We start from the raw sequence: 15231 nt of genomic DNA, 5'->3' as shown, positions 1-15231 counted from the left end.
GTTGGTGCCATAGTAAGAAAATGGAAGAAGTACAAAATGACTGTCAATCGACAAAGATCTGGGGCTCCACGCAAAATCTCACCTCGTGGGGTATCCTTGATCATGAGGAAGGTTAGAAATCAGCCTACAACTACAAGGGGGGAACTTGTCAATGATCTCAAGGCAGCTGGGACCACTGTCACCACGAAAACCATTGGTAACACATTACGACATAACGGATTGCAATCCTGCAGTGCCCGCAAGGTCCCCCTGCTCCGGAAGGCACATGTGACGGCCCGTCTGAAGTTTGCCAGTGAACACCTGGATGATGCCGAGAGTGATTGGGAGAAGGTGCTGTGGTCAGATGAGACAAAAATTGAGCTCTTTGGCATGAACTCAACTCGCCGTGTTTGGAGGAAGAGAAATGCTGCCTATGACCCAAAGAACACCGTCCCCACTGTCAAGCATGGAGGTGGAAATGTTATGTTTTGGGGGTGTTTCTCTGCTAAGGGCACAGGACTACTTCACCGCATCAATGGGAGAATGGATGGGGCCATGTACCGTACAATTCTGAGTGACAACCTCCTTCCCTCCGCCAGGGCCTTAAAAATGGGTCGTGGCTGGGTCTTCCAGCACGACAATGACCCAAAACATACAGCCAAGGCAACAAAGGAGTGGCTCAGGAAGAAGCACATTAGGGTCATGGAGTGGCCTAGCCAGTCACCAGACCTTAATCCCATTGAAAACTTATGGAGGGAGCTGAAGCTGCGAGTTGCCAAGCGACAGCCCAGAACTCTTAATGATTTAGAGATGATCTGCAAAGAGGAGTGGACCAAAATTCCTCCTGACATGTGTGCAAACCTCATCATCAACTACAGAAGACATCTGACCGCTGTGCTTGCCAACAAGGGTTTTGCCACCAAGTATTAGGTCTTGTTTGCCAGAGGGATTAAATACTTATTTCCCTCTGCAGAATGCAAATAAATTCATATACTTTCCACAATGTGATTTTCCGGATTTAATTTGTGATGTGCTATCTCTCACTGTTACCAATAACCTACCCTTCAATTATGGGCTGCTCATGTCTTTGTCAGTGGGCAAACTTACAAAATCAGCAAGGGATCAAATACTTATTTCCCCCACTGTATGTATGTTGCTGTTCCTGGAGGGCTCACAATTACAAAAGATTTACAGTCCATTGCAAGTACTAGGCTACCTCTACTGGCCATTTTTAAAGAATGCTGTCATACAGACATCCATATCCCTTGTTTCCCTCCCTCCCCCCAATTCATAATTTGGACTTTCATTTGTAAAATGGATGATCATGCTGGACATTTCTAGTGTATGGGCGTCCATCTCAATATTTTCAAACAGGAAATCTTGACATATTTTCTGTTTAAAAATAAAAGCAAGATGGAAATCCATTCTGGACACTCTGACTTGGATGTCCTATCAAAAATGTCCCTCATAGACATGGGCATAGTTTGTTTCATTTGGGGGGGGGGGGGCGGCAAAGGGTGTGGCTTGGCACATTTGCATATTCATTTGCATATATACATTCATACATATTCATTATGGCTATTAATAAAAAAAACAAAAACACACACACATACACCAGAATAAAATGCTGAATATGAAGCCAGTATATCAAAAACAATAGGGCCAGACACTTTATGAAATAACATAAAACCCTACAAAAAGACACTCAAAACCTATTCAGAAAACTTAACACACAACAGTCTTAACCCACCTATGAAAAGACAGTGCTATAAATTTTACACTGGACCCTAGAGCACCAATATACCTGCCACTGGAAAACTGTAACAAGCTGGACTGTTACACATTCCTACACAAACACTACATGCTAGCAGAATCCGTCATGTCAGTCACATATGCAGAACATGGACAGACCCTCATGTGATACAAAATAGAGAACCACAAAAAACATGCCCACAAAAACTGAAATATAGATCTCTTCAAGAAAGCCAGACTCTCTGTAAGCAGTGCAAATACTGGTAAAAGAGAAACAGAAATGTATTTTCTCCTGTACTCTACAAAATACAACAATAGAAAAAAAGGTACATTTCAAAAAGCAGGCACATCTTAGTCCTTAAAAAGCATTAAATAAAACTAATGTTTTCTTTTCTACCTTTGTTGTCTGAGCATTCTATTTTTCTAGTTGGTCTGGTCCCAGTCTCTTTTCCACTTTCCATGTATCAGTCTTCTCTTAAATTCTTTTCCAGGTTGACTTTTCCATTTCTTCACTCTTCTCCTATCTTCTTCTTGTCCTTCTCTGCATCTGTGTGGCACTGATCTTTCATTTTACGTCCCCCCCCCCCAACCCACACACACTTTTCTCTCACTCTTTTGTCCTTAGTATCTATCTACCTACTGGCTTTGACCATCTCCCTCTCATTCCCTCTCCAGAACTCCCATTCCCCCTCTGTCTCTCCCTTACCCAGTCTCCTAAATTCCTCCCCACTTTCAACCACTTCATTAGTCCCCCATTCCCATACTCTGTACTCACCCCCTTTGCCCTCATCTACCCTCCACTGCATCTCATCACCCTATCAATCCCAGCTCTATCCATGTCTCTCCTTCCTTCCCTTGCCTCCAAGACCACTCTTCTGCCTGTTACCTTATACCCCATGCCCAATAACTTATCTTTCACCATCTTTTTAACCCCTTTCTACCCTAACTCAACCCCCTTCAGAGACTTATCCCATTCTCCTATACCCCTCACCAGTACCACAATCCCTTTTCAATGTCTCTTATCCTATCTCCAGCCTGGAAATAGGTGGGAAAATGTGGGATACAAATGCAACAAATAAATAAATAAATAAATAAATTCCAGGTCATTCACATCCTGGTTCTTCCCCTCTCCCACCCCCCAGTCCCATCCATCTTCTGCTCCTTCACTCTGCTGTGTCCTACCTCTCCCAGTCCCATCCATCTTCTCCTCCTTCCCTCTGCTCACCATTCCTCCCAGTCTCATCACGAATGCCATGATGGAATATTGTAAACCACATTGAGCCTGGAAATAGGTGGGAAAATGTGGGATACAAATGCAACAAATAAATAAATAAATAAATTCCTTATGACCACCTTACCTATTTTCACATCAGGTGGAGGCACTGGAAATGATATTTCTGAAAAGAAATTGGATAATTTAAAAGATCATACATAGCATTTTAATTCCTTAGAAATGGAGATTTTGAGCTTGTGACAGAACAGTGGGACTTTTAATTAATTCTTCAAGTGTATTTCTCTAGTTTGGCCAGCAGGTGGTGCATGTTTTTGCTTAAAGCTGTTACAGAGAAAAGACCTGTAGTGATGTGACCAGTTTTCTCTTAAACTTGCTGTTCTGGGCTCTGATTGGCCTGGAGTTTGAAGCTACACAGAAGTTACTGGTTTTGTGTTCAGTCTTAGCCAGGGAGAAAAGAGAGATAGATCTCTTTGCTGAGGCCCTGTGATCACTTATATTTGATAATCTGTGAGAAGCATAGTTCCTGATTTCCCCAGATATTTTTTAGAAAGTAAACAAATGTTTAGTTAGTTTTATAATTCATCCATATTTCAGTTACCTGTTATTGTTTGCTGATTGCACATTTCCGGTCCAATGTTCAAATTCTGACAATAAACATTTTCAGTTTTTTGACGCTGCTTGTCTGGACTAATAAAGAATCCTGATGGTTTGTGTGTTGGGTCTGTGAGTCCTTCCTAGGAACTGTGGGACTAGTTTCCAACGGTTGGGTCCCACCCTCGCTTACTTAATTTCCTGTCTGGCGAGACCCTGCCAATGGAAGCCTGCATGGCCGGTGCAGGCAGCAATAACTGAATCATTGTATGCACCGGAAATGCCTGTAAGGTACATCAGGGAGCGACGTGGTTCAGCGACGGGCGAGCAGATGCCGGGACCCAAGGAGGAGGAGAGATGTTGATGTGGGATAGGTGAAAAAAATCTATTATTTTAAAAAATATATCCGGGGGGAGGCTGTGGAGTGCCATGCTGTGCCATGCCGTGGAAGGGCACACCTGTTAGCTCTGGGCCCATCCAAAACACTGGATCTAGCTACGCCACTGCCCCAGTCTTTGGGCCTCCCCCTTTGTACCTAATCAGCATGGTGAATTCTCCTCCTGCTCTAAAATCTTTGTAGATTGCCTTTTTGTACCTAATAGGTAAAGTGAATTCTCCTCCTGCTCTAAAATCTTCTAAATACTGAGTGTAGATTCCCATAGCAGAATGGGTCCCTCTTACTCTAAGGGATTTTCAGAGAGAGGTGACGTATGTTCAAAGAAGTGTCTGCTATCTGACTCTTCTGGATAACAGCATTCCTGCAAATTAAAGAAACCTCAGAGTCTTTCCTAGTCCTGGTTGTCTTTCCCTTCCTTTAACACTGAAACCTGGATAATTTTTAAATTCCCCAATGTCAATATTGCTCCTATCTGGAGTCCTGAACTCCTGCAGGCCAGAACTTTCTGTGCTCTTGCTTTTATTTATCCTTACTGTCCTCATGCACCATTCCTCAGACTGTGCTTATCACCAACATCTCCTCTCACCTCATATTTATATGATCAGGAAGAAGAACATGTTCCTTTACAACAACCGGAGGGTATCCTAATATTGCCATTTGTTTTTGTTTTTTTGAAAAACAGAGGTCATTTAAAAGCATAGAACTTCCTTTTAGGAAATCACCCACTAAGCTGGTTTAGCAAATTGTCATTATTTGGCACCCAGAAAATATCATCCAAATTTTACCAGACTCAGCTACAGATCTTGATTTGATTGTATTCAGCACAGCATATATGTTAGAGAAAACAAAATAAAAGGGAACCTTGTCTAAGCGACTGTGAATCTCACCATAAGACACTGGACTTTCTATGGTAGAAAACAGTGGCCTCAAGTGGTGGTTGGCCAAGAACCCAGTCATTATTCATCAGTATAGACTGAAGTGGTGCAGTTCTATACTGTGTATAAAATAAAGTAAAATTCTCACCTGGGATAATGGAAACAGTGGTGTTAACAGGTGATATGGCAAGGTAATCAGTCATCATTCATTAATATAGATTAGGAGTTCTTAACTCAGGGGTCCTTTATAAAGGTGTACTAAAAATAAGCATGTGCTAGAGACACCAATATATTTCTATGGGTGACTCCAGCATTTAGCGTGCACTAAAAATGTTAGTGCGCCTTTGTAAAAGGGTCCCTCGGATGTTGGGAAACACTCAGCCAGTCGGGTGATCAGGATACTACATGAGGTAGATTTGCATGCACTGCCTTCATTATATACAAATCTATCTCATATATATTCACTGAGATATCATAAAAACCTGACTAGCTGGTTAAGACTGAAGTACAGCAATTCCATACTGTGCATAAAATAAAATTTAGTTCTCACCTGGGATCTTTCCATGCTCAGGTATGGTGGGTTCAGGTACTGAAAAGTAAATGGATGATTTAGTACAAATTAAAGATATTTTGCAAATATTGAATATAGTTTATAGAGATGGAAATGGTTCAGAAATGTTGTAAATTATAGATCATTACATTGAAATAAGTTGAGTTCAGACAGTGCTCCCTCTGTAAAATGTTAACAAGGGGAGTTCTTCCCATCTTTCCTCCCTACCTCCCCCCCCCCCCCCCCCCCCAGGCCTGATATGCAACTGAACCAGCACTGAGCCTGGTCAGGTGCGTATCATTCCCTTCTCTTCAATGCTAGGAAGCTCTTCAGTGCTATGAAGCTGCTAAATGCTCTTATGCCAGCTCTGCATGGGCTGCCTAATCTTATGATACATGTCTCTGCCTGCATGTTCCTTGCCCTGAGCAGGAGAATGAGTAGTGACTTATTTATTTATAGGGTTGGTCCAAGGGTATCTGATACCCATGGCAAACCTTCAGATGTGCACCTCACCCTCACCCAGGGTTCCTCAAGGCCCTCCCCCACCCTCTCACATCTAGCATCTCCCCTTGCCTTCCGTAGTCCAGCATTATTCCTTCCCTATTTTCTCCCTCACCCATGGTGTCCAGCATATCTCTATTTTACTCACAAGAAGTTCAGCAGCTTCCCTTCCTTATCTCTTTCATAGAAGCCACCTTACTAACACAGCACTCATCACACCCAAGACGAGGCCTTGAGCTTCTGCATGTGCTCAAGGCAGTCAGATCCTGTCTTTCTGAAACAGGAAGTTCAGAAGGGATGGTACCTGTTGGGCATTGAACATCACAGACTCTCAGAGCTCTACACTGTTGAGTGTTGAGTCAGCAAACTGACATACTACTGCCACCACAGAAGAGCTAAGGAAGAGAATGGAAGGGGACCACTAAGTACCTTGTGGGGAGTAAGAGGAGATGCAAATATAGACACACTGATTAGAGCAACTGTGTCCCCCCCCCTTTCACCAGTCTACCTAGTGGATGGACTCGCCTTGTTTATTTATTTACTTTTTGTTTCCTTTTAGCAATTTCCTTAAAGTAAAAGAGCATTTCTGGTTTTACATGCAATTTCTTGCATGGCTGCTGCAACCTCCAGATTTCGTTTTGCAATACTACTGCTAGAAGTCATAGTAGCCACTTTGAGAATGGAGCCAGCATTGGCAGCAGTGACTGGAAATTTCTACTGTCCATGCTACCTCCAATCTCAAAATGGCTACTGTGACTTCTTGCAGCAGTCTCGTAAGATTGCCTCTAAAGGTCATGGCAGCCATGTTGACTATAAATACTGCTTTTAACAAACATGAAATAACAGTTACCCCTTAATTCCATGAGGTCTCTAAATAACAATATCATACTAGAAAAACTAAAACGACAGCGAATGGTCTCTGTGAGGCAGTGAGGGACACAGAGGAGACGTCCCTAGATATACTCCCTTACAGGGAGTTGCAGTTCAGCCACCTTGCAGCAGGTGGTGCTAGACTTGCTGTGTCAGAGGCTGAACTGCAGAGCTATTGTAGCAGAGCCAGTGCAATGTGGGAAAGTTAGAATGTCTGACCAGGAGGGAGTGGCTTCACAGTGCACAGGAAGCTAAAAGCCCTTGGACAGAGAAGAATGAGAAGGCCCAGGAGACAAAGAGAAGAAGCCCCAGCGTATACCATGACTTAGGACATCTGAACGTTGTGAGTGGGCTGAGGTAAGCCCTTGTTTCTAACTGTTTGAAGTTTGCAAGTTTACTGGCGGTCTAGCTGGAGCCTGACCTGATACACAGAGCAGAACTGAAAGGCTGTGTTTGGGGCGCCACTGCAGCAGACTGTGTTTGAGCTTGCTGCCAGAGGCTGACTTACTGCTGTTTGCTGCAATTGCCGGAATTTTCCCCATTCTATGCCTCGGGGTCTGTGAAGCAAAAGGCCTGAGAGTACAAGACAATAAATACTAAACTGTGTTCTTATACCACAGAGGTTTACCCTCGCTATTACTACTCGGCTCAGGAATTTCCATTCTTGTGAATAAATATTTATTTCTGTATTCTACCTTTTTGTCTGGCTGTATTATTTCCTCGGGCCACGCCCAACCCCGCTCAGTGTCTCACAGCCTCCAACATAGTCAACTTATATATGACTCATTCTGAAAAGTACTTTTTAGAGGATCACCCTTATAAAAAGAACATCCTCTTATAGAGGCAATACATTGATGATATCCTCATGATCTGGTGGGGGAATGTGGATAGGTACCATTAATTTTATAATTGGTGGACTACCAGAGATCCTGACCTCAAATGATAATTGGACTTTAATTAATCTAGGATTCTTTTTTTTAGACATTCTGATGGAATATGAGCACGGTGTCTTTCACAAAGATATTTATTACAAACCAACTGATTCCGATAAAATGCTTCACTTCAGAAGATGACACAGTCGTACTGTAAATATAGAGAAGAAAAGAAGACTTTACCTTGTCCCCCCACCCCCTCTTTCCTGGGAAGGGGGCATCTTGCAGAGAGCAGGGAGACACAGAGGACAAGCTGAGAGCCAGCAACAATGCTAGCATCTTTTGTTAGAATGTTTAAAGTGTTTAGAATGCTCCAGCACTGCTATAAAACAAAGAACTCAGGTGTCCATAAATGCTAGATGTGTGTTTTTAAAGTTTCAGCAGTTTGTAACTGTGAGAGAAGGGCAGACTTGTTACAAATCTTCCGATTGGCTGTCTGAGAGCACAGTACAAGGCTCCTGATTTGCTGTTTGAGAACTGGAAGTAGAGGAGGGGACAGTGTGTGAGATAGCCAATAGGAGACAGGATCTGAAAAAAGGCACGAATTTGGACCAATGAGGTGGCAGGAGGCAGTCTGATCCTTAGATTGGCGGGAATTTCAAGTCAATCCAGGGGACAGAGAGGTGGGACAAAGAAGTTTTTACAGTGCAGAGGCTGCCTGGGAAGAAGAAGGCAATCGAGGCTAGAGACAATGGAAGCTACAAGCATGGTCTGAGGGAAAGAATGTGCTGCAAGCTGGGGCAGAAGCAGGGCATGCTCAAATAAGAAGAGGCAGCTGCAGGCTGGGACCCACAGATGAAGAAAGAGAGATGGTGAGTGTGGCCGGGCACTGAAGCAGACAGGAACAGAAGAAAGGGGCCTGAGGTGAGCTGAGCAGAAGATTTGCTGTTGCAGTGGTCACAGGGACATGCTGGGAGCAGTGCATAGCTGGATAGAACCCCAGAGGAATTCACCCAGGGCAATCCGTGTGTGTGTGTGTCTGTCTGTCCAGAGAGTAGAAGAGAAAGCCAGCCATGTGACTGTCCTGTAAACAAGAGGCTGATCCAGAGAGGGAAGAAGCTCCAGAGAGAAAGAGACACCCCCCCTTGCACTGAGTGCCCAGATAAGAAAAGGAACTGTGCTTTTTGAGTGCCTGCCTCAGGAGGGATCTAGCCCAGAAGCTTGCTGGTTTGAGCGTCCACAAAGAGAGAGAAAGGGGCATCCCCCTGCACTGAGTGGCCAGACTAAAAGTGAACACTGTGTTTTTTTTGTTTATGTCTGCCTCCGAGGATCCAGACAAAAGCCTGCCTTGGGGAAAAGCTGCCCAGCCTAAGCCTCGAGTCCTGTGAGTGCCTGCCTTTAGGAGACTTAGTCTAGCAGTCCATAAGTGGGGTTAGAAGGTGGGTGTATAGCAGAAGAAAAAGGGGGCATGTTTTGGGTGGGGTAGATAGGAATTCCCCCTGCTTATCTTTTATTTGAATCTAGTTAGTGCACCAGTTCCACAGAAAGTTAAGGTTTTCCTTTTTTTGAGTTTTTTGAGTCAGAGTAGTAGGTATCATGGAGTCCCTGAACCAGTGAGCTGACCTCACCAACCGAGGAGACGTGAATGTGGAGAAGACCAAGGTACCCAACGCAAGAAAGCAGCGATGCTAGCGAAGACTTTGATATACTGGTAACAAATTGTGTGCGCACCAATTGAAACTATATATATATATATATATATATATATATATATATATAAATCAGATCTGAGTACACTAATTACACTAATTAGTGCTGTGTACATGTGTGGGATGTTCTGGGTTGTAGTAGATGAGGAGTTGGGGTCTTGGTAATTGTGATTGTGATTTTGAGCATGCTATTGTCTTTATTTCCTTTGTAACTTACCACAAAGCATTTAACATCTTGTACTAATTTCATTTAATACCATCAACCTGTAAAAATTGATACCAACATTTAAGAAACATATCCCAGTGTTTCTATTTACTTTACCTTTAATATTTTTTTTCTTGCTAAATCCCTTGGTTGTGTGGAGTTTATTTGGGAACCCTATTTAAAACTGTGACACTCATATATTTATTTCTTCAATTATTCAAATTTACCTGCTCCACGACTAGGGGGTTTACAGTACACTGAAAAATAATCTGCCCATACAGTCAGTTAGTCAGGTTGAGAGGTAGTATTTGTGAGGAGGATTTTTAATAAAGCTTATCCTTCTAAAAGCATATACGATGATTATAATAGGGCTAAACATATGGATAGGGAATCATTATTAAGCCAAAAGATAAGAAAAATTAATGCACATTCTGAAGGTCATGAATCTGTCTCAAGATATTAGTAGAATCCTTAAAAGACATTATGGACTTGGCCATTTCTCCACTGTAATATAATTGTAGTTTATATGTGGCTGTAGCCATTCTTGTATTTTGGCTCCTATGAACTGGATAGACTGAGATGACGTTAAACTGACTTGTTTTGGTTCTCTATAATGCCTTGTATCATTTATAGCAGTTGTTCTCTGAAGTGGGCGGACAGCAACCAGTCATTGAGATATGGTAGATGAAGTGTCTCATCTTGAAAGGTGTTCTGCTATTATAGTTATGCATTTAGCAACACTCTGGGTACTTATAAGAGTCTGAAGGAAAGTACCTGGTATTTATAATGATGACTGAAGAATGTGAAGTGATAAAACTGCAGTGCAGGGGATATATTGGGATGTAGGTATATGTATCCTTGAGGTTGATGGAAGCAAGCCAGTCATAGCAATTTAGGAGCAGAAGTATGGTGGTGGCAGAATTCATTCAGAACTTTTCTTCTTTGAGGAAGATGTTCAGTCGGTGAAGATAGAATATGGACTTTAGCCTCCCAAATTTTGGGGAATAAGGAAGAAGATGGAGTAAAACCCCTTTCCCTGTTGTGAGGGTGGCACCTTTTTGACTTCTCTGTTGCAGACCAATAGGTTGAACTCTATAGCTAGGATGGGAATATGATGAAAGAGGATCTTCAAGGAGATCTCAGGTCTTTAGTTGGGCAGGTGCAAAGTAAAGCTCAGCTTACTCAGCAAAGTCTCCATGAATTGTGATAATCACAATCTAGGCTTTATTTGTTGAAGTGACTGAGCATGCTTCCCACTGTCAAGTCATGAAAAGCCAGTGGTAGGCCTAAGAGTGGCTACTAATATGCTTGCAGGTTATTTGCACACTCAGAACCTTTAATTCTTAGTGTGAGATTGAGGGGTTGCTTATGAAATGTTCACTGGCATATAGAAATATGATAGCAGATAAGGGCCAAATGGAGGGGCATAATCGAACGTGAACGCCTATGTGTAAGAACGTCCATCTCTGAGAACGGGTCCGTGAAGGGGCGGGGCCGAAATGTATTTTCGAAAAAAATGGACGTCCATCTTTTTTTTCGAAAATACATTGGATTGGGGCGTTTTTTTGAGCTGGGCATTTTTGTTTTTTAGCGATAATCGAAACTGAAGTGGCCCAGCTCAAAAACGACCAAATCCAAGGCATTTGGTTGTGGGAGGGGCCAGCATTTGTAGTGCACTGGTCCCCTGAGATGCCTCTATGCCAGCCTCAAATATCATACCTAGCTCCATGACAGCAGTAAGTAGGTCCCCAGAGCAATTTTAGTTTAGTTGGTGCTGCACGGGACCCATGCGGAGAGGAAAAATCGGAAGAAAAAAAAAAACAAAAAACAAGCAAGTGCAGTCAGGGACGTCCAAATTAAACCGATAGTAAAAGGAGAATTTGAAGCAGCAACCTTCTGATTACAAGATCAGTGCTTTAGCCACTGCACCACATCATTCAGTTGTTTCAATGTCCTTCCTTTCCATTAGGTCACTCCAAGTTTCTGTCAGCCAATCACAACTCATTTAGCTGACATCGGTGTCAACTAAACAGCTGTGATTGGCTGACAGAAACTTAGAGGGACTTAATGGAAAAGGAAGGACTTCTAAGCAACTGAATGATGTGGTGCAGTGGCTAAAGCACTGATCTTGTAATCAGAAGGTTGCTGCTTCAAATCCCCTTTTTCTATGTCCCTGACTGCACTGTTTGTTTTTTGTTGTTTTTTTTCTTCCGATTTTTTCCTCTCTGCATGGGTCCTGCACAGCACCAACTAAACTAAAATTGCTCCAGGGACCTGCATACTGCTGTCATGGAGCTGGGGATGACATTTGAGGCTGGCTTACAAGCTGGAAAAAAAAGTGTTTAACGTTCGTTTTTTTTTTGGTGGGAGGGGGTTAGTGACCACTGGGGGAGTCAGGGGGGGGTCATCCCCAGTTCCCTCCGGTGGTCATCTGGTCATTTAGGTCACTTTTTTGGGACCTGTTCGTGAAAAAAATGGGTCCAACAAAAGTGGCCTAAATTCTCTCTATAAACGCCTTTCTTTTTTCCATTATCGGCCGAGCGCGCACATCTCTGCTTGGCCGATAACCACGCCCCAGTCCTGCCTTCACCACACCTCTGACACGCCCCCATCAACTTTATTCGTCCCTGCAACGGAGTGCACTTGGAAACGCCCAAAATCAGCTTTCGATTATACCGATTTGGGCACCCGCATGAGAAAGACGTCCATGTCCCGATTTAGGTCGGAATATAGGCGTTTTTCTCTTTCGATTATAAGCAGGATGGTCATCCATTATCTCCTCCTTTTCCTAAGAGATCCCACGTGCCTGTCCCACACTTTTTAAAATTTAGACATAGTCCTTGTCACCACCACCTCCACAGGGAGGCTATTCTATGCGTCCTTTCCATGAAAAAGTATTTCCTTAGATTACTAATGAGCCTATAACCTCTTAACTACACCCTCTCATTCCAGAGTTTTCTTTAATTTGAAAAGGCTCACCTTCTGTACTTTAATGCCATGGAGATATTTAAATGTCTCTATCATATCCCCTCTTTCTTGCCTTTCTTCCAGAGTATACATATTGAGGTCTATAAGTCTGTCCCCATACGCTTTATGACAAAGACCACTGACCAATTTTGTAGCTGCCCTCTGGATGACTCCATTCTGTTTCTATCTTTTTGAACGTGCTGGTCTCAAGATTGCATGCAGTATTCTAAATGGGGTCTTATACAAGGGCACTATCACCTCTTTCATTTTGCCAGCCATTCCACTCCATATGCACCTAAGCATCCTTCTTGATTTGACCATCACCTTTTCTACTTGTTTGGTCATCTTAAGATCATCAGATTCGAACACCCCCAAGTTCCGCTCTTCTTAACCACACAGAAGTACTTCACCTCCTAAACTATGCCGTTCCCTTGGATTTTTGCGATCCAAGTGCTTGACCCTGCATTTTTAAGCATTAAATCTTAGTTGCCAATTTCTGGACCAATCTTCAAGCTTCGCTAGTCCTACCTCATGCTACGCATACTCTCTAGGGTGTCTACCCTATTAAAGAGTTGGTATCATTCACAAAAAGACAAATTTACCAGGCAGTCCTTCCATAATATCACTCACAAAGATGTTAAAAAGAGCCTGCTGAAGTATCGATCTCTGCAGTACACCATTGATAACTTCCTTTTTATTTGGAGCAAACTCAATTTACCACTACCCTCTGTCTCCTTCCACATTACAAGTTTTTAACCCAGTCAGTCACTTAGGGCCCATACTGAAGACATTCAGTTTATTTATAAGTTGTCTATATGGAATCATGTCAAAGGCTTTGCTGAAATCCAAGTACATCATATCTAGTGCCCCTTCCATATCCAACTGTTTGGTCATCCAGTCAAAAAAAATCAATCAGATTTATCTGACAAGACCTGCTTCTTGTGAAACCATGCTGCTTCCAGTCCTGCAGTCCTTTCAATTCTAGAACCCTCACAATCTTCTGCTTTAGAAGCATTTCCATTGTTTACTCCCCACTAAGGTCAGACTAACATGCCTGTAATACCCAACCTCCTCCTTACTCTGCCTTTGTGCAGAAGGACCACATCTGCCCTTCTCCAGTCCTCAGGGCCACTCCAGACTAGAGAATGACACAGGGATGGGGACACATAGTTAATGTGGGGATGGGATAGGGTCAGAGCCCATGGAGACAGGGTGAGGATGGGCATAGAGCTCAAGGGAAGGGAGGACAAGCTTTGTTCTCATCTCCAAGTCATTCTCTAATGCAGACAATGATGTTTTGATTTTTGGAAAAATAAGCAAAAGTGCTGGCCCAAAATGGCAAAACTTGACAAGGCACACCAGCACAACTTCTGAGAGGGACAATTTCTATTGTGGGAAGAACTGTGGAAGACAGGAGAACTAGACTGAATCCTCAGATTGTTGATGACTTATTATTCATCCACATATTAAAATAATTATAGTAGTGCTTCATACGGCATATTTCTCCCTCACTAGGGCATACAGAGCGGATTGTATTTTATACCCCTGGACATTTTAACAGGTTGGATTAGGGTTCCTTAGGTAGTAGAAGTCAGCTATTGCTGGGGTTGGAAGGGTAGAGGGTGATGTGGTGGGGTATTATAGTTGTCTGTTGTTATTCTGTTTGCAATTTATGATTTATAAACAGTTGTACAGAATATTGTTCCTTTTTATAAAAATGATTTAAATATAAAATCATAAATGTTCGAGGCTTGTGCAGATGAGGACAGAGCCTGCGGGGACGTGATGAGGATGGAGACAGAGCTCACGGGAATGGGGCAGGGATGGAGACAGAGCTCATAGGGACAGTGTGAGGACAGGGACAGAGCTCATAGGGATGGAGATGAGAACATAGCACACAGGGATGGGGACAAACTATGATCCTGTATCATACTCTACTTCTGACTATAAGGAAGCATTGAAAGGTCAGATAATGGAGCTGTTAGAACTTCTACGAGTTCTTAGAGTACCCTCAGATGTAGGCCATCAGGCCCATCGCTTTATCTATTTTTAGTTTAGCTAACTCATCGGTTGTCCATAGTCCTTCCAGCTAGGACTTTAGAACTCACTTCCCACACGGGCATGCTATTCCTGCCCACCCAATGCAGACTGGACCATGACATGTCTCCTCCCAATTTTACCATATTGGCTATCTTTTCTTCCATTTGCATCTTTGCTTTCCTGACAGCTTTTTCCAGTTTCCCTTAGCTTTTCCAGATAATTTTGCCTGTCTTCATCTTTCAGAGATGTCTTGTAATTTATGAAGTCTAACCTTTTTTCCTTACCTTTTCAGTTACTACATTTGAAAACCAAGTGTTCTTCTTTTCCTCTTACTTTTTAATGTACTTTTCTAACATAAAGGTTGTCACCTTTAAAATAGCTCCTTCAGTTTTGTCCACTACTGTTCTACTTCTTCAGCTGCTCCTATCCAACTAACTCTTCCTAGAGATATTTCTCCGTCTTGACAAAGTTAGTTCTTTTGAAGCCTAGAACCTTCAATCTTGAATATGCCCTCATCTTCCTGTGTCTTAATATTGAACCACACCATTCAGTGATCACTAGATGCCAAAATGATCACCGCCATAACATTAAAATACTCTCCCCATTATTAAGCACCAGGTCCAAAATAGCTCTATCCCATGTGGGTTCCATTACCAACTGCTAGAAATTTTTTTCCTGTAGAAATCCAA

The 15231-nt window shown here is 42.7% G+C and overlaps 1 protein-coding gene across 1 annotated transcript in view; it reads right to left on the bottom strand.

Annotated features, from left to right (window-relative positions):
- The window catches only part of LOC115475651, a 451633-nt gene that overhangs the window by 203104 nt on the left and 233298 nt on the right, over positions 1-15231 (bottom strand). The window contains exons 14-15 of the mRNA XM_030211552.1: positions 5379-5417; positions 3090-3128 (exon numbers count right to left, since the gene is read on the bottom strand). Coding sequence (XP_030067412.1) covers positions 3090-3128; positions 5379-5417 — 78 coding nt within the window. The remainder of the gene's footprint in view (positions 1-3089; positions 3129-5378; positions 5418-15231) is intronic.

The sequence above is a fragment of the Microcaecilia unicolor genome, chromosome 8, assembly GCF_901765095.1.
Source record: "Microcaecilia unicolor chromosome 8, aMicUni1.1, whole genome shotgun sequence".
Lineage (NCBI taxonomy): Eukaryota > Metazoa > Chordata > Amphibia > Gymnophiona > Siphonopidae > Microcaecilia > Microcaecilia unicolor.
Note: the sequence above shows the minus strand (reverse complement) of the source record. Positions and strands in the feature narration are given on the sequence as shown.